Consider the following 22797-nt stretch of genomic DNA (forward strand, 5'->3'; position numbering starts at 1 on the left):
ACGGCCAAGAATTACTCAGGAACACAGCATCTCAGCTGTGCAACTTGTAAAAGATGAAGACACAGAAAGGCCTTTCCGTGCAACATACATGTGTCCCGTAGCGTTCTAACTGTACATTAATGTGAAAGTTTGGGACAGGACATATAGGCAAAAAGAAGGCATCCCATGGACATTAATTGTGCTCCCCTACTTGCTATCTGCAGAATCGGAATTTGTGCTCGATTGGCAAAATGCAAACAGGAATTTGGCTAAGATGTGTACCTGAAGTTCCAGGTATATCGATGGTCTGGCACCGTTCAATAATGGTTCCTTCCACTGATGTATCTTCTTGAACTGAAAATAAACTAGAAACCAGTGAAACGCAACTTCTGTTTCCTATTTATATAAATGCATAAGGATTTACAAAAAGCTACCAAATACAAGAACGTATGACAAGAGGGATAACATAAACTTTCCAAAAGTCAACTTCCCCTTCTATAGAGGACATTTTCCAATGTGACGCATCAGTGACGAATGATGTCCGATACAGTTCATTAATTTGAGTTGTACCATATGTCCCTGTGTTTGTTTCAGGTGAACAATTGATATTGACAGGTGCTCACATTATCACGAACACTTGGTATCACTGTTTTATTGTGATTCATAAACACATGCTTATGATAAAGAATGAATCGTACAACTACAACTACCTGCTATAATTGTGACTACTTTATATTTTACCTCTTTTATTTCAGAAAAGCCAGATTCCATGTTCAAAAAGATGCAGCCTCGAAGACCACAAATCCAAGAAAAGGCCAAGAAAACCAAAGATGGCGGTGAGTAGATGCTGCTGATGCTTTCATTAGACTCATATACAGTCCCTGCTGGCAGTATCGATCGAGATCGATGCCTTGAAAAAGTCTACACTCAGTGTATGTATGTTTTCGATAGACAGATAAATCTTACACGTTGTGGCGTACATGTTTCCTATCGATACAATCGATGACGAGTTTTCTTTGTGACATACATGCTGTAAAACATGTTAATTGCAAAATATTCCGTGATGAGGAACTACTTAATAAGTTATTTATTATTCCAAGCTATGAACTCACTGACCGCCGTTCAAATGAACCTACATTCTAATACCATCAAATATTTACTGCAGCTCTGGCAACCCTCTTGCAGAAGGCTGGTGCTTTTATGAAGAAGTTCTCTATCCGTAATCTGAAAATGGGGTCTATCTTGGATCTTCTAGAGATTCTTGACCTTGACGAGAGCCAGGAAAAGATTGCCGAGGTCATAAGAACAATAAAGGTATTTTTTGAATGCTGGACTCATGTGAAGCATTGTTACTGTCTGTTTGGTGGGACTGTGGCGAACTCCCTGGACGATGACTGACAATCTGTCCTATAAAATAGTATCGTGCTATCTGGACCATGACAATCTCACAAAGCAACCTCGATCTTAACTGGTGATACTCAGTGTAATAATATACTGTCCAGCTATTTAAACCACTAACGATAATCTGTATCGTGAAACAACCCACATACCATTTATCATAACTATGTGCACGCGTTTCTGTGCTGCAGGAGATGATCGACAACAAGCCGTGTTTCAACCCGTACCAGATGACGGACGACCAACTGAGGACGGAGCTGACCGAGAGGGGGATGAGGGCAAACGGGACTCGGGAACATATGATCCACTACCTCACCACGCCATCCAACTGTGAGTACCCATGGCATTCATATAACTTACTGATATAATGCGGGGACTCGGGAGCATATAATCAACTCCCTCACCAAGCCACCCAACTGTAAGTACCCATGACATTCTTATACCTTACTGACATAATGTGGGGACTCGGGAACATATGATCATCTCCCTAACCACGCCTTCAAACTGTGAGCACACTTGGCCATCTTATAACTTACTGATATAATATGGGGACTCGGGAACATATGATCAACTTCATCACCCCGCCATCCAACTGTGAGTACACATGACATTCTTTTAACTTACTGACATGATGTGGGGACCTGTGGACATATGATCACCTCCCTCATGTACTAAGCGTAATCAATATTGACAGGCTATTGTTAAAATCATATCAATAAAAAAGCTTTTCTCAAGTGAAAAATTACCATTTCCCTTGTATGCTTAGATTCTTTTGTTTTTGTGCAGCCTGTCCTCTCATGAAGATCTCCATGCCTAACAACATCTACTGTACATTTGACGACAAATGTCTTGGGATGGAATGCTGCGTACATTTCAAACTTTTTGTGTTCCGAAAAACCTATAAATTTTATACAAGATTTGACCCCTGCGATTTGACATTTTCTGTCGGTGCTGGGAAGTTCAACAAGTCGTTTGGAATTGACGGTGACCTGAAGGATATATATGCAGGTGACACTTGTTGAATTCACCCTCTATATATAACTCACAGTATCAAGGAAAACATTATGAAAAACGGATGCTGTGTGAGGAGTTAATTGTATTATTTTCCCTAAAAGCACCAGAGTTTCAGCAAATATACAAATATTTCCAATAATGTTTCCAGATTTTGATTTCTTTGGTTTGCAATTCATAACCTTTTGATTAGAGAAATTTTGAATTTCTTTGAATTATGCATTTATGGTTAATATGAAAGATGGTAATGCTTATCTATAAAACAATATTGAAAACATTTTCTCGGGGAATTAAACATAATTCCAGCTTTGGAATGATAGCTTGTTTGTTTCACTTTCTGTTTTATTAAAAACCGTTTTGTTTTACAGGACTGGAGAAAACAATTCCGACGAATGTGAAACTGGATATCTTGGGAGGAATCGAGCTAGTCATTAAGTATGAAGTTACTTCCTCACTTAACTGTTCATTGAAAATTCAGTGATTTTATTCAGCCTAAACGAGATCATTGACTTCAGAAATGCAACACGTTATTTTGAAACGTTTACCTAAAGGAAAATTGCATCAACGTATTTCAAGGCCAATGAGTATACCATTAAACCAACGTGGACCATTTTTAACCAAACTGTAACATTTTATAGCCCTATAATGAAAGTCAAGATTCTTCGTATTTTAAGAGTTAGATTATAGATCTCTAGCCCCTTGTCTGAACTATGCTTGCATCATTCTTAATGGGTTATTTGACTATTTGCCTGGTGACCTGGTCATTTTGAAAACAATTCTAGGGTTCTGATGAGAAACATACTTTTCACTGCCTCAAAGCGTATTCGTCTGTAAATACAATATGGACGTCAACTACCTTTCCCTTATATTCACGGAAAGGATCGCCACAATCCCCACTTCGTAACTGGACTGGACTTTCCTCCAATCCAGACTGTGTCACAACCATAGAAAGAAATCGCCTCGTTACCTATGTACCACACTGGTGCTCGGTGGTCTAATGCGTCGCAATTCGCAAAACAGAGTTACGCCCCCAAACTGATAGGTTCCGCTGACATTTGGTTCGAATCCAAGATTTATCTTGATTAAATCCTTTCGTCTGTCAGCATCACACCTATCCAAATGGATAAACGCTTCACTGCTCCAATTTGAACTGTTCTCCCGAATCAGACTGAAATGAAATAAATCACTTCCGTAGTTGTAACCGTTGTTTCTTTATGTTGCTATCATCTGGAGTAATGGCCTTGTCTAGGCTGTACTGGAGGAGTGGTTTATTATGACATCATTGCAGTTGTAGACATGCATGTCTCACCTCTGTGAGGTGTGATGTTCAGATCCCTCATTCTTCAGTGTTGATTCTTCAGAGTGAAGCTGGAGAAGGATGACAAGGCTGCTCTGATCACAGTGGCCGCCGGCTTCTGTTCTCAGGATGACCACGAGAACTGCATCGCCTTCTTTAACATCCTTGACGAGTTTCCAACACCGCTACCAATATGTCATCCAGATGGCTCAATAACCTGGCCAGAGGGTAAATACTGCCTTCAGTATTTATCATCTTGAAGAAACTGTCTCAAAATATCTTAAAAACCCCTCTCATATAACACGAATGGTACTGATTCTGTGGAACATATCTGATACAGTTTCCTTATCGCAGGTATGAATTGCATATCCAGTATTGGGGAAGTGTCACGTACTAGCCTAGTATTATATTTACTGTTAGATACAAGATCAGGAGCAGTTGGTAGCCTAGTGGTTTAAGTGCTCGCTCGTCATGCTGAAGACCCGGGTTCGACTCCCCGCATTGGTACAATGTGTGAAGCCCATTACTTGTGTCACCCGTCGTGATATTGCTGGAATACTGCTAAAAGCGACGTAAAACCATACCCACTCACTCACTCACTCACTCACTCACTGATACAAGGTCACCGACAGCCTTTAGCGATGTAACCACCATTTTTACTTTAAAGGTAGCATACCACTTATACCACTTTGAGTTTAAGAGACGTCCTAAGTACACGGCACAAATACAGCGTACAAACATACATTACTTTCACAATAAACGTCCCCTTGATCGGCACGAGTCACGTCTCGATCGATTCGAGGTTTGGCATAACCAATATCGCATACAAAAATGTTCCAGTGATCGCGACCTTTTTGTGAATATCTCTCCTAATTGATAGGACGTTATTGTTTACAAAGGGGATGTCGAGAGGCTGTATTTAGTGACGACTGAAACTTGTATTGCTCGGTAGTTCTGTTCGTATGCCAGTCTAACTAGCATCCGCTCCTCTCTTTGACAGTTGATTACAGGGGTCTGTTTGATAAGGAATCAATTAAGAGACGAATTCGGGAAAGTGCCGAAGCGTTTGCCAAAGATGCTATAAATAAGGGCATCGGAGAACTACTTGACTTCATCCCGTGCATATCCCCTGATGTAAGTATGGCAAGAATGTGGTAATATTGTGACAGAAAATCAGTGTCACGTTCCTTTTATCCACTGTCCTTTCAGCATGATGCAAATATGATGAACAGGAACAAATATAAAAATAACGTTGAAATATTTGAAAGAAAAGAAGGGACGATGTTGAAAAATAATAATTTTTTCTGGTGATCAGGTTAGAGTTGATATTTTCACCCGTGGCCACGCCAATCATGAACATATCAATTCCAACCATGTCACACGATAGTATAAACCTTAAACAGCCTCCATTAAATACACTCTCTGTAATCTTTAAGATATTGTATATGCATATATGATCTCGGCAGAATGGACACTATGGTTGGTTTTTATCGGTACTCCCCTTCTCCCCAACAGTGGTACCCAGGTCTAAATGAGTTAAAGTGGTATAGTGGTAAACAAATTAGAAAGTACACATGATTGCATTTAAGGCTCCAGGCAAGACAGATCCCTGCCCCAGACCTGAGGCCCTGACTCGGGATATCCTCAAGCAGAAGCTCCAGCAGCGGGGATTGCAGATCACGGGCACAAGACAGGAACTGGAGCAGAGGCTCAGAGTTGGACACAAAAGTGAGCGGTTCATGATAAGGAGAAGTTCTGTTCATATAAAAAAACATATGCCATTTGGTGAAGAAAAAGTCTGGCACAATATACTCTATGATCTCCCATCACATATTATGAAACAAAACAGCACGTACTGTGCACTGGGTGGTCAGGAAGGTTGTGGGAAACTGTTCAAATGCAAATATATCGCATTGAGAAAGTATGGCATTTTACGGTTGGAATTCTGTGGTCAATTATTGCAGGTCTCAGGATGATGGTTTGGATTTGACAATAAAAATATTGTACATTACATGTTTGAGTTATTTAATATACTTGTACAAACAATTTGCACACTAGGAATACACGAGTATGGGTTGTACATATTGCTGTCGAAGTTAAGATAGTTTGAAATGAATTGTTGTAGGATTTGTAGATCTGATTGTATTCAAGATGAATATCACTTTTTATATGTATGTCCAGTGTGTAATGATTTAAGAGAAAAATAACTTAAAACTATTTCTACCATAATCCAAATGGCAACATATTTTGTAAATTAATGACATGTGATTGTACAGAAACTACGAGAAATTTATCAATGGTCATTTATCATGCTATGAAACTAAGAAAATGTATGAATTTGTAACACGCCCCAGACAATGAACTATTGGCCTTTGGCCTCATCATAATAAATATTGATTGAACGAACACTTTTCATAGAGGGATATGGAACATGAACGTTCACAATATATAATGTTTAACTTTTATAGTGAAGCCACATAAAGATAATGAAATATATACATGTATTTCGAATCATAAACAATTCCCAAAACAAATCAATCCTGAACATTATGCAATGGAATGTTAGTAATTATAGTAATTATAAATATACCGCATGTCATTGTGTTCTCCCAGCTTGCAGATTGCTGAACAGGACAGTGACCCTCCCAACAATAACAAACGAGAAAGTCAATAAGATCGTTTACATGGAGATAGCCCCCGACTGTCTGCGGATTGATGCGTGTGTTGACATTAGGATCAAGAAGCTGAATTTCAACAAGGCCGTCAATGCTTACATACAACTTGACCCTTGTAAATTCAGAATGACCGTCAACTTTGAAGACTGCACTACGACAGTTCTTCTGCTTGGATACGACTGGGGTAGGTAGTTGTTTGTAAGTTAAAACCATTTTGGGAAACTGTGAGTCCTTTGATTCAAGCAGTATGATAATCTGAATACAGTTGACTAATGAATCGCACCAATGCCATTTGAGTGAGTCAATGATTCAATGATTTTTTTATGCGCAAGATCAGCAGATCCATAGTATGGTGGTATATAGTTGAATGCAGTGTTATCATGAATTACCATAAAGTGTTACTAGCATGCGATTGCTTCTCCCCATGCGATGATGCTTGATGATAAGAGGCGTCAGCATCACATCGTGTTTGCTTCATAGAGATCTTCATCCCGTTCACATGTAACACATTTTCAGGTATACAACACTACTGTTTAGCAAACTATATGATATGTCTGTCATTCCATTTACAGGGAAAGAGAAGACCACTAAACTGAATGACTGGGTTTCCATAAGGTAGGACAATGAGTTCATCTTCCGTATCTTTGTTATATCCATTCGGTCTCCCTTTGAGGAAACGGTGTTGTCAGCAATAATTGTTTTTACAATTTTATAGAATATAGACATGTGCGAGGTTTCACGTCCGGAGACATGCATAATGGCAAACTGTTGATCCTAACACTACGTTTTTTTCAAAAATACGTAACTACTCAAATGCAAGACATATTATGAGGATTATCAACCTATCCTACTGTTAAAAGATAAATTGGTGTCTTTTAGTTCTGAAGTGCCTATCTTATAAAATTAGTTTGTTTGTTTGTTGTTTAACGCCGCACTCAGCAATATTCCAGCTATATGTCAGCGGTCTGTAAATAATCGAGTCGGGACCAGACAATCCAGTGATTGATATCATGAGCATCGATTTACACAATTAGGATACGATGGCATGCATCAACCAAGTCAGCAAGCCTGACCACCCAAACCCGTAAGTTGCCTCTTACGACAAGCATGTATATGCCTCTATAGGGCAAGCATGGGTTGCTGAAGACCTATTTTACCCCGGATCTTCACAGGACTATAAAATAAGTAGACGAATGAATTAAAGCGGCGTATCACGTCGATTTGTTAAAAAATCGCATTTGGACCATCCAAACAAGTAGTTGATAGCATTAAAAATGATTCAACTCGTCAAGGTACGAAAGTCCAGTTTTATCATGTCACATAGCAACACCCCACACCCCATGTGTGTGTGGTACTGAGATATTTCGAGCGGATTTCTTAGACCAATAGTGAAGTGACGATATGAGTCAGTCAATCATAGACCACACTATCACTGCTTAATGTTTACCGTTCTCCAGATACACCATTGACAGAAGTGAAGCAAGGAAGGTTTTTGTGATTGACATGGGTCTACAAATCAGTGTTGGAGCATCGGAACCGATTCTGGATAGTTTGTTGATCGAAAAACTAGATGTACCTATTCCCATTTGTAATGAAAACTTCTCTCTGCCGGGTAAGTGTCGAAAACAGTAGATACTTTTATCAACTCATTGTATTACTTAAAGTCGAAATATTCTGAACCATTCATGCAATTAAACTCACTTTGTCGGAACCAGGCAGTCTGGAAATCCAGCCTTCCGATCGAATACTGTGAGAAAATAGAGGAACCTATGTGAACGAAGTCAATAGGGTCGATGCCGGGGTTTCGCTATATACCCTATGTTTAGTAGATATGCATTCATCACGCGCATGATATCTCTAACAATGCCAATCATTTGGTTAAATTCAATTCAATATGAAGAGGTAACATTGTCAGCTTCAAATGCATAACCATTTCATAAATGGCTGATTTAAGGAAGCGGATCTCTGAAGAAGATTGCGGAGGAAATGGGAGGGAAGCTAATCAGAGACGTTGTAGATGTGGTGTTTCGAAAACTTGGACTGGATGTAAGTTTTCAGAACCGACTATTGGCTTATATGTCTCCATGAACTTTCTACAAACACACACACTGATTTTTGATGCGAAACAGAAGTATGCTATGCACTCGTAACAAAATAATTAGTGGAAACTATGAACTATGTAACTATATTACCCACAAGGGGAGAATGATCGGGTGTAATAACCGATATTTGCACATGTGCATTTTGTCGATGTATTCACCCGTGCCATATAATCCGTAATTCCTCGCAGCTAGTGGTTATTCTCTAAATCTACAATAAAAGTTCCAAGTGCACCCACGACAGTAATGTTGTTATTAATGTTTTGTACCTGTTTTTCAGAAAGTTCTGTTAGACGGAAGCTGTGCAGCATTAACACCCCAACCAGGTAGTATGACAATCCCGTGAAGATCCGGGGTAGAATAAGGTCTTCTACAACCCACGCTTGTTGTAAGAGGCGACTAACGGGGTCGGGTGGTCAGGCTCGCTGACTTGGTTGATGTAAGTCATCGTATCCCAATTACGTGGATCGATGCACATGATATAAGTCACTGGATTTCCTGGTCCAGACTCGATTACTTACAGACCACTGTCACATAGCTGGAATATTGCTGAATGCAGCGTTAAACAACAAACAAACAAACAAGGTGGTATAACAGCTGGAAGTTAAAAATCTATTTGCACATTTTATGTTTGTGTTTTACAGAATGTATGTATGGAATCATTTGTTTTCATTATGTGGTAGACCTGAAAGTAATAGATGTTTAGTGTAGACAAAGTAAGAAACACAAAAACATAATTTCAAGACTTTCACTCCCACAAAACCATGCCATGCTGTTGGTTCTGAATTAGTTATAAGTTGTAAATAGTTAAAGCCAACTTCATGTATCAATACATTTTATGAACCCTGTTGATAAATACATAGTGAGACCTTAACTCGAACTAAATATGACATTTGTGCTTTAAGGCGATGTGATATAATGATTGAGGTCCAATCTGTATATGCACTATCGTTTAATATTGATACTCCGTTTGTCCCGAACGAGAGATAACTCGATATACTTTCGATGGTCTTTCGACCTTGAGACTAAATAAGGTTTCATTGCATGATCTCATACACGCACATAAATATTATATGACCGACACAGGTGGTTGAGTAGACGATATTGTTTGTATAACAACAATATTTAATATAGTTGAAAACGTCTAAGTTTATGTTAAAAACATTTTAACTTGGCAAAGTGACTTCAAACTGTCTGTTTTCCTCAGACTGCCCTTGGTCCCCCCCAGACTACAAGAAGCTCCTACCCGCCAGTTTCCGGGACAACGTCAACTGTAAACTGCCGGACAACTGTTTCGGTGTAGAGTGTTGTGTGAACTTCTCCTTCGACATCCCGCTGTTTGAGAAGCCCCTCGTCAAGCACGTCCCCTTCTTCCTGAAGTTTGAACCGTGTAACTTCACTGTGGAGGTCGGCTTCGGGAGCTACTACCATAAGGAAAGACTGTTGACATACAACTGGGGTAAGTCATCTGACTGTTGACATACAACTGGGGTAAGTCATCTGACTGTTGACATACAACTGGGGTAGGTAGTTTGACTGTTTACATACAACTGGTGTAAGTCTTATCACTGTTGACCTACAACTGGGTTATGTCGTTTGACTGTTGACATACAACTGGGGTTAGTCATTTGACTGTTGACATGCAGCTGGGGTAAGTCGTTTGGCTATTGACATGCAACTGGGGTAAGTCGTTTGACTGTTGACATACAACCTGGGGTAAGTCATTTGACTGTTGATATACAGCTGGGGTAAGTCGTTTGGCTATTGACATGCAACTGGGGTAAGTCGTTTGACTGTTGACATACAACCTGGGGTAAGTCATTTGACTGTTGACATGCAGCTGGGGTAAGTCGTTTGACTATTGACATGCAACTGGGGTAAGTCATTTGACTGTTGACATACAAATGGTGTAAGTCTTTTCACTGTTGACATACAACTGGGTTATGTCGTTTGACTGTTGACATACAACTGGGGTAAGTCATTTGACTGTTGACATGCAGCTGGGGTAAGTCGTTTGACTATTGACATGCAACTGGGGTAAGTCGTTTGACTGTTGACATACAGCTGGGGTAGGTCGTTTGACTGTTGATATACAGCTGGGGTAAGTCGTTTGACTGTTGACATACAACTGGGGTTAGTCGTTTGACTGTTGACATCTAATTTGAACTAGCATTTTTGGCTTCTTCTTTTGTGCACCGTTCTAAGTGATCAATGTGTGTTATTGCTTATGTTTATGACGTATCTCGTGCCATATATGTGCGTGAAGGCATTCATGTGTGATTTCAGGTGCTAACTAGGGGCATAATCTATACATGATTAAATTTTACCAAGGTCAGACATGGTCCCGGGTACCTAATTCTAGCGGGAAGAGTTGACTGATATTGGGACCTAAGTTGACCGATTCTGTGTCTTCTTTTCCCGATGACGTGATCGGGACTTGTTTGCCTTATAAGTTTATTTACAGGCCGTGATGGTGTGGTTTGAATATGGCCAAACATTTATCGATTCATTCGATGTGGATAACGTCTCAGGCAAATGTGACATACATGTGTCAATCATTAGTTTTAAAATATACACTATACATTTCGAAATAGTATTTATTGATGTTCTTTAATTTATTTTTAATATTTTGCGCTTCATTTATATTTTCCCTAGGGACTGAAAATCAACTGCAAATAGGTAATGGCAACCCATCTCCAGTTATCATCAAGTGAGTAACCTCTTTCACATTTAGAAAATCTTTATATTCGCTCTGCAGGAACATAAAAAAATGAAATATTTCTTGCATGGCCATGAACAAAACTCTAAATGTATAGACGGTGACAGTTTCTGTGTATTTTATCTATTCCAGATTTACGATCTCGAAGTATCCCAAAGGCGTCCTCGTTGACCTGAGTGTCCACACGTGTATTCCTATAGACGGTGATAGCTTCTGTTACCCAGAAGGAGGCATAACGCTGATGAATCAGGAGAAGATACCTGCCTGTGATGCCAATGCACTTGTCGAGTTCACAAAACAAAGTAGGTCCACTTTAGCACAGAACTGCTGGTTTACATTCACTGACACGGTGTTCCTGATCAGTCTGCTTAACAGAAGATCTAACTTTGAACTTTAAATATTTCTACTTTTTGTCAGTGTGTAACTCCATTTTTTGTCATTTTTATTCTTTCTTACCCACTTTTAGAGGAACTGTAAATGTTGCTTAAACATTGTTTCCAAATTTTGCATGTTCCGTTTTGCATGTAAGAGGTTTGTAGCGATAAGATTCACGTTAATGAAAAGTTATGAAAGTTATTTTCGTTGAAACTTAGTTTTCATGGTTAAAAAGGGATTGTTGCCTATCGTTGTAGATTTCTCAGTTTCTGACTGGCTGCGTGACCTTGACCTTGACATCAACCTGAAGTCCCTCTCCCAGGCAGCTGCCAGGATCCTACTGGACAAGTTCGGCATCTCCGAGTACCTGCTGGACCAGAGGTGTGATGTGTCTAGACCACCATACAGCCCCAGTGTTGGCGGCTGGAGGAATGGTAGGAAAAGTTTAATTTTCCAAATACGAATCAATTTCGTTTCGGTGGGGTAACCTAATGATTAAAGTTTTAGCTCGTCACGCAGAAGACTCGGGTTCGAATCCCCATTTGAGTACAATGTGTGAAGCCCATTTCTGGTGCCCCCGCCGTGATATTGCCGGAATATTGCTAAAATCGGCGCTTTAAACAATAATCACTCACTCACTCTAAGACAATTTCACAGTTCTGCGTGCAGATAATCTTGTAACATGGGTTTAGATGACTGAATCAACGGCCCTGAATACATTGACCACCAGAAGTTTCCAGTTGAATGTACCCCTCTGAATAACAACATATGCATGATATCTTCATACACAGATTATTACCAACCAGGGAATGAATTACACGTTGTGCTTCAGAATGCCCCAAGAGTATTGGCAAGCTGCCCAAGCTTCCAACAGATATGTACTGCCACCTAGTGGACACATGCACAAAGATAAACTGCTGTTTCCACGTCCCCTTTCTGGAGATGTCCTTCAACGCCGTCCTGAACGTCGATATGTGCGACTACGTCATTAATGCTGCCATCGAGAACAAAACTACCACGATAGGAATGTTAGGGGATGATATTGACCTCGATGCTGGTACGTGGCCTGTTGTCGGCTAGGATACTGCTCTGTTTTTTATGTGGATAAATGTCAAAAGTTGTAGCGAGGTTTAGTTAACTCACTCACTCCAATCTCAGGGTAAAAAAATCTCCTTTGTAATATGAGGCTGATCCAAATTATACTGGTATTTAAAGAATATAATGCCATTCTATGTACTTACATTACAAAACAGACGTGCCTTAATATTGTTTCCGAGTTATTATCTGAGTCTCATCATCTGATGGTTCATCTCCAGGTACATCAATGATGCTGGACATCGCCGATGTCTTCCAGATCAAGTAAGCTACTTTTCAGGAGTGCTGGTAATATTAGCCTCAGTAATGTACGTATATGGTGTAATAAGAGCAAAAAGTTGAAATGTGTTTGGGTGTAAATAAAAGTTTCAACATCTACCATACGTTCAAAAAGTTTATCATTTTCATTAACACAGATTTGGTTTGAAGAAGAAAGACAAGGTTCTGCTCCTTGATCTTGACATTGGGGTGTGCTTGGAGAAGGATTCCTGCCTCTTCTCCACGCCTATTATGAAGGGAACCGAAGTTCCACAGCTTGTCTGCGACCTTGATGCCAGGTGGAATCTAAAGAGTAAGCCAGCTCTTGTTTATGGTGCCCCCGTACGGAATCTGGATACCACAGAACTTCATAATGTATCTCACCAACTCTGAACAAATAATGTTGTTTTGAACTTTGAAATGTATGCACCAAAGTTGCATAGGTAACCGAGCGGGTCTTGGTAGTGACATATAGCTACCCGCTCAGTTGGGTTAGACATTCAATGACAAAGTATCACAGTTTGGAAGATTCTCCCTATAGTATTTGCAACACATATTCAGAGGCTAAACTGTTGAAGATGGGGACCATGGGCGTAGGGTGTTGGAATGATTGCAAGGTGTAGGGGTAGGGGTGTAATTGGTGTGACAGTGTTCCTTCAAATCAATCTACCTATCCACCCATACCCCAATTCACCCTTACATCTATCTACCTACCTACCTATAATGTTTCAATCTCCAGACTTCAGGATATCAGACTGGGTCAAAGCCAGGGGACAGGACTTGACCAAGGGTCTGGCACGGACAGCTGTGAACCTTCTGTTGGAACAGCTGGGTATCAATGACAAGATGCTGAATCCACCATGTAACCGCAGTAGTCTCAAGTACCAGCCAGCTGATGCGGGCAACTGGAAGAATGGTCATTATCATTAGTCACTTTCATTGCACAAATAGGACACACTGACTATATATATGTAACCTTATTTTTACACACTATGAATAACATGTTTCAATAACATTACATTCAGGTGATCAGGCACGCATGCGCGATGCCCTGAATAGTTCTTTTTTGTCTTAAGTCTTTTTCACATGCATGTTTGGTCTATTAGACGATTTAGTTCTCTGTTTAAAATGAAGCGTGATTTACATTTTGTTATAGTGACAATAAGAGGCTGTGGACCACGTGGCACTCATTGGCATCTCAAGCAAATTTGGGACATGTTATTCAAACTCTCTTTTGTATGTCTGTAAAAACATAATGTTGTGATGAATACCAATCAAGAAATAAATCATTACCCTAATCACACACAGACACTCAATTTGACACAAATTACTCAACAGGTCTAGACTGTATCGTGGATCATGGCTTCTCTTTAAAGTATTATCATCATCTTCATCCTTATTTCAGATTGTGACTTGGGTGGAAGCGCTATCACCCTCCCCCCAATAACCCTACCTGCTAACTGCCACATCAAGGACAAATGTCTGGGGATAGACTGTTGTCTCCATAGCAACGTCCTTGACCTGTCTCTTCACACGACCTTCAACATTGACCTCTGTAACTACCTTATTGAAGGCTCCATTGAGAAGTTCAGCTTTAAGCACAACATTCTTAACTACAAGTGGGGTATGTCTTATGTGAAACAATTTCTAATGATATTACTTTAAATAAAAGTTGAAAGTTTAACGGGCGAAAAATATGAAAAAGATACGAAAAAAGAAAGAGGAGATGCATCATGTTGTTTTCTGCGTTTTTGACGTTAACGTGTTTCGGTTTGTACGGTACATAGTCCAATCTTGTTTCAGGAAAAGAAGAAATAATTACGTTCGATGGTGTTCCTCTTCTCAAACTGAGGTAAGTGTCGACAAACTTATTTTACATTTAATACTTTGCGATCATTACATGTTCTTGGCTTTTGTATGCCCCACAAACATGCTCATTCAACTTATCTTGGCCCTGAAAACAAATCCGATAATACACATGTATTGAATCTGACTAAAGCTGGTTACATGTACCTTCAGGTGCATTAAGTTATTTCTAAACGTTTCAATTAAGAATTGACTCAAACAATTTTTGCGTTTCGCGAGATCTAAAAATAATGTAGAAACCGGTAGTCAATTCTTATAATAATTTTACTGCTTATTTAATCAAGCGCACAAATGATAGAGACTATACTACATCAATGACATCGTTTAGAAGAATCAACCACGCCCACCCTGTCATCAAGCGATCATAAAAAGTAATCCAATGGAGGGGTGATCTAATGTTTGAAAATTTATGGAAACAAAAACATATTACACACACTACTTTGGTAGCCAATCAAATGCCATGGAATTGGGAAAATACTCAATGGCCGGATGGTTAGGTCGGTGATTTGGACGATTGTCTGGTATCGACTCGGGTTTCAAGAGACAAGCAAACAAACACTGTTAAATTGTCCCATGAGTTTGATTTAGAAAACCAAACATTGAAGGCCGAACAGTATCGGTCCATGCATCAATGCTTATTAGAGCTACAGCTTTGATGTATTCGACATTTTCTGAACTCCCACAGATGGTCCATTGTTCTGTCTATCGGTGTGTTATTTCACAGGTTCAAGATTGATCGGCTTCTGTCCCAGCAAATGTTTATAGTTGATCTGACTGCGAGTCTGTGTCTGGAGGGAGATGACTGTGAGCTGGATCTGAAGGTGCTGGATCAGACACGACTTCCCATGCCAGGCTGTGCCAAGTTCCAGGGATTCAAACTACAAAGTAAGGCAACACTGTTGGCATATGGCGACGTTGCGATATATAATTTAACATCGAACAATAAGGTTAACTCACTCACTTAAAGGAAACTGTGGCCCACTAGGTTATACTTATTTTGACCTTAAATAACGGAGGGGCGGTGGGGTAGCTCGTCACGCCAAAGACCCGGGTTCGATTCCCAACATGTGTACAATGTGTGAAGCTAATTTCTGGTGTCCCCTGCTGTGATATAGCTGGAACATTGCTAAGATCGATGTAAAACCATACTCACTCACTTAAACATAGGATGTTGTTTGTTAACAGTCAATACACAGATCTAAAATATGAGTTATTGTATTGAATATTAATTTGTCTGGAACCATGTCCATTTCTTCTCTCAGATTTCTCTCTGAGTGAGTGGCTAAGGGAAAAGGGTAGTGAGATCACAGCTCAGCTGTCAGCAGTCCTGCTGGAAGAGCTCGGTATCAAACAGTTCCTACTGGACAGACCGTGTCAGGACTACCTGGAACCGTACAGGGGCGCTGTGGGAGGATGGAACAATGGTAGGTGTCCCACTGAGTGAATGTTGTGATGTAGCTGATGGCTCATAAGTATTTTGTTTGTCATCGTCATCGTCTGTGGATTCTATTTTAGAAACATGGGTGGGATGTTTAATTTAGAGAAAGCTTTACTGGTGAATACCTGCTGGTATTATTGCTTGATTGACTCATAGGGTTTGGGTAACTTTTGAAATGCATACATTCATTTCAACCTTTTAAACCAGATTTCTTTCAAAAATTCCAAGATAATGCCAATGGTTATGCATGGCGCTGAAATCCGGGTCTTGAAGAAATATATAAGCTGGATATAGTCCTGCTACATGCATGTAAACGGTTTATGAATGATAAATCGTCCGAATGAATATGAGGTGTTAGACAATTGTTCATGATTTCGGTAATCTGGTATATTTAGAATGTGTGTGTGGACGACATCACAATGCACCAAGAAACCGACTTGTATCTTTATTAGTTTAAATTTGTCCTGCTTATGGTAATATGAAATTGTACCAAACAACTAATTTTTAACTATATTCTATTAAATGAACATGCTTTCATAAATGAAATATAATAAAGGTAGGAATATATTTGTATTTGGTACGTCAAGTAAGAAATACAATTATAAATGTTTTAGCATAAAAACCTGCATGTGCATTGTCGTATACTAAGGCCTGGAAACAAAGGTGGTATCAGTATGGCCGTCAGTTGATTTAATCAGGAAAGAATGTACCTAATTTTGATTGTTTGACAGTGTACGTTGAGTGTCCAAGCATATGGTATAATGTGTGTAGATATGTTGAAAATTTGCAGCTTGTCCTGAGAACATCACCCTGCCAGCTCTGCCTCCCAACGTCTTCTGTCACGTGACCGACTACTGTACCGGGGTCACGTGTTGTGTCAGGGTGTCACAGGTCAAACGGAACTTCAATGCCTACCTCTTCCTGGACTCCTGTAACTACAACTTAAGAGTCGGTATTGAGAAGCTGGAGTTCAGTCATACACTGTTTAACTATACATGGGGTAAGTTATACACTGTTTAACTATACATGGCGTAAATTATACACTGTTTAACTGTACATGGGGTAAGTTGTACACTGTTCAACTATACATAGGGTAAGGTATACACTGTTTAACTTTTCATGTGTAAGTTGTACACTGTTTAACTTTACATGGAGTGAGATGTACACTGTTTAACTATACATGGGGTAAGTTGTACACTGTTTAATTATACATGGGGTCAGTTGTACACTGTTTAAGTATACATGGGTTAAGTGGTACACTGTTTAACTATAAATGGGTTAAGTGGTACACTGTTTAACTATACATGGGGTAAGTTGTACACTGTTTAACAAAACATGGGTTAAGTGGTACACTGTTTAACTATAAATGGGTTAAGTGGTACACTGTTTAACTATACATGGGTTAAGTGGCACACTGATTTAACTATACGTGGTGTAAGTTAACATCTGATAACATCAGATGGGTACATTTTACACTGTTACAATAGATACTCAAAATCAGTTCACTATCCAAAGCAGGCAAAATGACAACTTGTGGAATAGTTCTTCACAAACTTTTGCACATATTCCATCCTTTTTCTGGTAACTCCAGGTGAAATAGACTATTGCAAAATATTTTAAAAAGATAAAGGGAATGATCGCATCATATTCTAATTCATCTGAAATGGTGGTCCACATTATTTTCCCGGAAGGTTTGGTTTAATTAAAATTAAAGGGGAAATATGCACCTGTCATTTGTACAGGTGAGTTCATAAATGCGTTGGTATTGATAACAATATGTTATTCTTCAAAGGTGAAACAGAAGTTATTGATCTTGGAGGACTTGTACGAATTGAGTAAGTATTTTAGTTATTAATTTACAGTTAACATCTAATCAGTTTTAATAAGTGATACTGAAAGGGATACACATCTGGTGCTGACGAGAACTGTTTGGGTTTAGATCTGAATCAACTTTCCATTGTCATGTTCAATGGTAGTCTAGCTCGCTGAATTGGTTGAAGCATGTCATCGATTCCAATTGCGTGGATAGATGCTCATGATATCAATCACTGGATTGTCTGGTCCAGACTCGATTATTTACAGACCGCCGTCATATGGCTGGAATATTGCTTAGTGTGGCGTTAAACAACAAACCAAACCAAACCAAAACCAATGCTAGTCTAGAAAGTTGATTGTACTATAGTGTGAGTTAAAGAACGATTTACAGTTCTGATAGAAAGATTTACATTTCAGATATGCCATCAACTCGGGTCAGAAGAAGTTCCTGGTGAACCTGAGCCTTAAGGTGTGTCTGACTGCTGGAGAGGAGTGTCAGTTTACCTTCCCTGTGTTCACAGACATGATCCTACCAAAACCATTCTGTGTCTGGGATGCCACCAAACAGCTGCAAAGTAAGTGTACCATTGATAGCCTTTATATTTATGTCCCATATTGCTGGATTGATGTGGGCCTAACATTACATTGGAGTCCGTGTGAATAACATTGACTATTATTTACATGTATAAGAATGAAGTAATTTATACATTGAAGGTCATGATTATATCGTGTTTTTCAATCCTGTCATTTGTAATCATAGAAATATCCATATATGCATATAATGACTACGTGCTAGAACATGTCAGCTGTAAGTAGATACACAAACTTATATAGGAACGTGATGTTTCTTTGCTTCAGATTTCTCCCTGAGTGAGTTTGTGACATCAGAAGGCGCTGCATTGGCGGACAGACTGACAGACGCCCTGGTAGACAAGCTGTTTGACACTCTGGGTCTTTCAGACTACGTTCTGGAACCTCCGTGCTCCATGGATGGGCGAGGCGCAAATGGTTGGAACTCGGGTCAGGAAACATTTAAAGAAAAATCACATTCATTCGAACATTAAACAAAACATACAAATAAACAAAATAATGCAACAACACCTTTCCCAAACTCATAAAGAAATATACTCACACGCAAAAGAAACGCAAGTGGTTTTAAGCAAATAGGTAACAAACACGGAACCATAAATTGATACGAGTTTTAGCATGTAGTGAAGCCTCATGGTGTTATCAATAGTTTTGGTTGCATTTTGGAAGCCCCGAGTAAAAACGCAACATAACAAGCGAATCGCCAAAACGCACCATTTCAATGAATATGTGGGTATCATGCACCCATTTCTCGCGAAATCGAAAATACACGAACTGTCACGAACTGCAGTGGGTATAAAACTGTGGCCGATTCTTTGACATACTACTCCTTGGTCAACAATGCCACGCCTAACTAAAATTCAGAGAAAGTCTTAAGACTTAATACCAGACTTGGACCCATGTGCTTCTGAATGTTGGTCAAGGTCGGGGACACGGCGTCACTGCTCAGCGGTATATCGACCACGTGATCAGACCCCACGTTGTTCCAATTTTTGCACAACATCAACAACACATTTTCCAGCTGGACAACGTTCGTCCCCATGTTGCCAGAGCTACCATGGACTTTCTGCAACAACACAACATCCGCGTTCTACCGTGGCCAGCCCTCAGCCCTGATCTGAACCCCATCGAACACTTGTGGGATGAGGTTCAAAGGCGTCTCCACAATGTGCGCCCAGTCCCTACAACTGCCGATGAACTACGCACAACTGCTCTGGATGTGTGCAGGAGGATCCCTAGGGCCTTCACAAATCGTCTGATCCACTCAATGTACAGGAGATGTGTGGCAGTGATCAGTGCTAATGGTGGTCACACCAGGTATTGACTGACATTTTTGGTATTGACCCGAAACTGTGTAAGCCCTTAACATTTGAAAAAAACAATGATGTCATCTGCCTTTTAATCCATTTAGCCTTCTCCAGTCAATTTTTTGTCAATCTTGCCCTATTAGTATTTTTTGTCGTTACTGTTGAAGATAAATAACATGTATACTGCATACTCGACTTGCGTTTTTTTTGCGTGTGAGTATATGTGTCAAAGGCACTATAAAGGCATTGCAAAATCACTATCATTATAGTGATGATGCCAGTTGGTCGCGAGTTGTTCCTGTGCCACCGGTAGCATCCATAACAAACACATGCAAAGGCAAGTCAAGTGGACATGTGAACAAACATGCACGGGAACATGTGATAGTCAAAACAGGAAATTGCATCGACTTAATTTTGGCTTTTGATGCGTTAGAATTTGGAAATGTCTTCTACTCTTAAATTTTACTTAGGTTCTGTATGTTGTTACCTTAATCAAACATCTTTTGGGCAATATTCAAATGATGCTCTTTGCAATTTTCGAAGAAAGAGCAAACTCGATCGTAAAGGTTCTGACATGTACACAAAGGCTGAAGCGGCTTGACAGTTATCAATTGTAAAGCTGAATGCATCTCACATACAATCTTGGGAATATTTTTTTTTTGTCCTTCTGAAGGTCTATGCATAGATATAAATTCATCAACTTGTAGACCAACTGTCATTGTTTCTGTGGAAAAGCCTTTGGCCAGGAAAGTTCTTGAACAGTTATGCAGTGAAATGAAGTGATATTTATTCCTATTTCGTGTTTTGTTGCAGACTGCCCAAAACAGGTTTCACTCCCTACACTACCAGACTCTGTGTCCTGCAGTCTCCCCGACCACTGTACAGGAATAGACTGTTGTCTCACTGTGCCTCTCATCAGTCGGAATGTCCACTTCAAGGTCGACCTGGACATGTGCAAGATGACCCTCACACTGGCCATAGAGAAGCTGGAGTTTAGCAGACTGCTCTTCAACTACCAATTTGGTAGGCGAAATGTGATTTATTATTAACCTTGGTGACAAAGTTGTAGACCAGAACATCCAATATTCTTTTGTTATTAGGAACGGCCAATGTGCCATTATATATATTTTTCAAATCAGTGTTTTCCTTTTTCTTTCTTCAGGAACACCTGAATCGTTCAATGTGAAGGGAATATTCCGAACAGAGTAAGTTATTCAAATATTTATATAACGTTGTAGTAAGTTGCTGTTTTCGTGGCTGCTTATCGAATATGTCCTGAAAAAAACCTGCCTATTCTAACCTAACCTAATCAGTCTTAAATTAGTGATGAATGTGAGTCATCACTTAATGTTATCATAGTGCGTTGTAGTTGGACAAAACCCAAAATTGTCTTTTTTTAGTTTCACCATCGACAACCACGAGGGAGAGAAACAATTCCTTGTCAGTCTCAACATCAGTGCCTGTTTCGAGGCTGGAGGGAAGTGTCTGGTGACCCTACCTGTGTTAAACCAAGCCAGATTTCCAAACCCTGGATGCGACTGGAACTCAACCCTGTCCCTCAAAGGTAAGTCAGTGGACATTGGGTATTACAACAGTTAACATAAGAACTACATTGCTTAAGGGAATATCCCACGCATCATGCTTTGTGTATCATGAAGTACAGAATTTCGTTTGGTTTGAGTACCCCTATGTAACAATAGACTAGTACTCGAGAAACAATAACAAAAAGAGGCATGACCATTGCCTACATTAATGATAAACCTTGTTTGATCATCTCAGTGTATCAGTTGACAAGACCCGAGAAACAGTAATACAAGAAGACGAATGTCTATAAGGAGGCTTGAGTTTAGCATGATAAACAATTGACTTTTATGAACTTTTAATTCAAATTAACCTTTTAATTTTAAAATAGTAATATCACTTCATATTCAATTGACAAATTAGATTATGATAAACCGGATTTTGCTTAAGCATGTAATTCAATATATGATTAGATCGGATACGATAATAAAAGAAGACACCACCATGGCTTACATCCCAGTCTAATGGTGAATGTAGATTGCTAACGTAAACTCACTGTATCCAACTTGTTATTTTAAGTTGTACATTAACACGATATAATGGTTATGCATGTACACTATCTTATTATACTCCATTATGCACAGGTTTCTCCCTGAAAAACTGGCTGAGCAATAACAATCTGAACATTGGTCAAGTCTTGACCTCAGCATTCCGGTTCCAGCTGGCTCTAGCCCTGGGCATCTCTGGGTACCTCCTGAACCCCATGTGTGACAGACAGAGGGGGATATACAAGGCGGACGCTACAGGGTGGAATAATGGTAAATGGCTCCAGAACGCATTTTCAGCTTTGCAAATTAATATTCTCATCCAATTGCTCACATGTAGAGACATACCGATGCTACTAAACGTAGGAACCTCTGTTGTTCACAAAATGTCAAGAAATCCTCAGCTTACGTACTGCATATCATAAACTGGGGCATTTGCTTTGGCGGATAATCGGGTATTCTTTGGCATTTCAGCATGTCCAAAACCAACGACCCTCCCAACCCTACCGGACAGCCTGTCATGTCACATCCCCGACTACTGCACTGGACTGGACTGTTGTGTGGATTTGGTCAGTCTTGGGATGTCCTTCAACTTCAAGATCCTCCTGGACACGCGGAACCTTGTCCTGACTGTCGTTATCGAGAAACTCACCGTACAGATATCACTGTTCAACTACAAATGGGGTAAGTCTCTTTGCATCAACATGAACATCATGCTGATGTGTGAACATTCCTGTCGAGAAGAACCCCAACCGTTTATTTTGAATAGCAGTGTATGTATAGGAACATATTTTTTACAGTTTTACTGACA

At 39.7% G+C, this 22797-nt stretch overlaps 1 protein-coding gene across 2 annotated transcripts in view; it reads left to right on the forward strand.

The window, feature by feature from the left end:
• The window catches only part of LOC124137708, a 139094-nt gene that overhangs the window by 37290 nt on the left and 79007 nt on the right, over positions 1 to 22797 (forward strand). For both annotated transcript variants that reach the window (XM_048402760.1, XM_048402761.1), the window contains exons 28-61: positions 735 to 815; positions 1145 to 1293; positions 1569 to 1707; positions 2164 to 2385; positions 2757 to 2823; positions 3750 to 3913; positions 4686 to 4819; positions 5275 to 5413; positions 6299 to 6544; positions 6933 to 6975; positions 7818 to 7972; positions 8315 to 8406; positions 8740 to 8785; positions 9667 to 9918; positions 11115 to 11169; positions 11311 to 11480; positions 11811 to 11987; positions 12386 to 12610; positions 12870 to 12912; positions 13065 to 13219; positions 13646 to 13822; positions 14312 to 14530; positions 14710 to 14758; positions 15497 to 15657; positions 16035 to 16196; positions 17001 to 17210; positions 18003 to 18045; positions 18443 to 18600; positions 18884 to 19045; positions 20734 to 20943; positions 21083 to 21125; positions 21321 to 21484; positions 22086 to 22259; positions 22461 to 22670. In XM_048402760.1, coding sequence (XP_048258717.1) covers positions 735 to 815; positions 1145 to 1293; positions 1569 to 1707; positions 2164 to 2385; positions 2757 to 2823; positions 3750 to 3913; positions 4686 to 4819; positions 5275 to 5413; positions 6299 to 6544; positions 6933 to 6975; positions 7818 to 7972; positions 8315 to 8406; positions 8740 to 8785; positions 9667 to 9918; positions 11115 to 11169; positions 11311 to 11480; positions 11811 to 11987; positions 12386 to 12610; positions 12870 to 12912; positions 13065 to 13219; positions 13646 to 13822; positions 14312 to 14530; positions 14710 to 14758; positions 15497 to 15657; positions 16035 to 16196; positions 17001 to 17210; positions 18003 to 18045; positions 18443 to 18600; positions 18884 to 19045; positions 20734 to 20943; positions 21083 to 21125; positions 21321 to 21484; positions 22086 to 22259; positions 22461 to 22670 — 4896 coding nt within the window. The remainder of the gene's footprint in view (positions 1 to 734; positions 816 to 1144; positions 1294 to 1568; positions 1708 to 2163; positions 2386 to 2756; positions 2824 to 3749; positions 3914 to 4685; positions 4820 to 5274; positions 5414 to 6298; positions 6545 to 6932; positions 6976 to 7817; positions 7973 to 8314; positions 8407 to 8739; positions 8786 to 9666; positions 9919 to 11114; positions 11170 to 11310; positions 11481 to 11810; positions 11988 to 12385; positions 12611 to 12869; positions 12913 to 13064; positions 13220 to 13645; positions 13823 to 14311; positions 14531 to 14709; positions 14759 to 15496; positions 15658 to 16034; positions 16197 to 17000; positions 17211 to 18002; positions 18046 to 18442; positions 18601 to 18883; positions 19046 to 20733; positions 20944 to 21082; positions 21126 to 21320; positions 21485 to 22085; positions 22260 to 22460; positions 22671 to 22797) is intronic.

This window comes from Haliotis rufescens, unplaced genomic scaffold (genome assembly GCF_023055435.1).
Source record: "Haliotis rufescens isolate VD_foot unplaced genomic scaffold, xgHalRufe1.0.p SCAF_29, whole genome shotgun sequence".
In the NCBI taxonomy this organism is placed as follows: domain Eukaryota; kingdom Metazoa; phylum Mollusca; class Gastropoda; order Lepetellida; family Haliotidae; genus Haliotis; species Haliotis rufescens.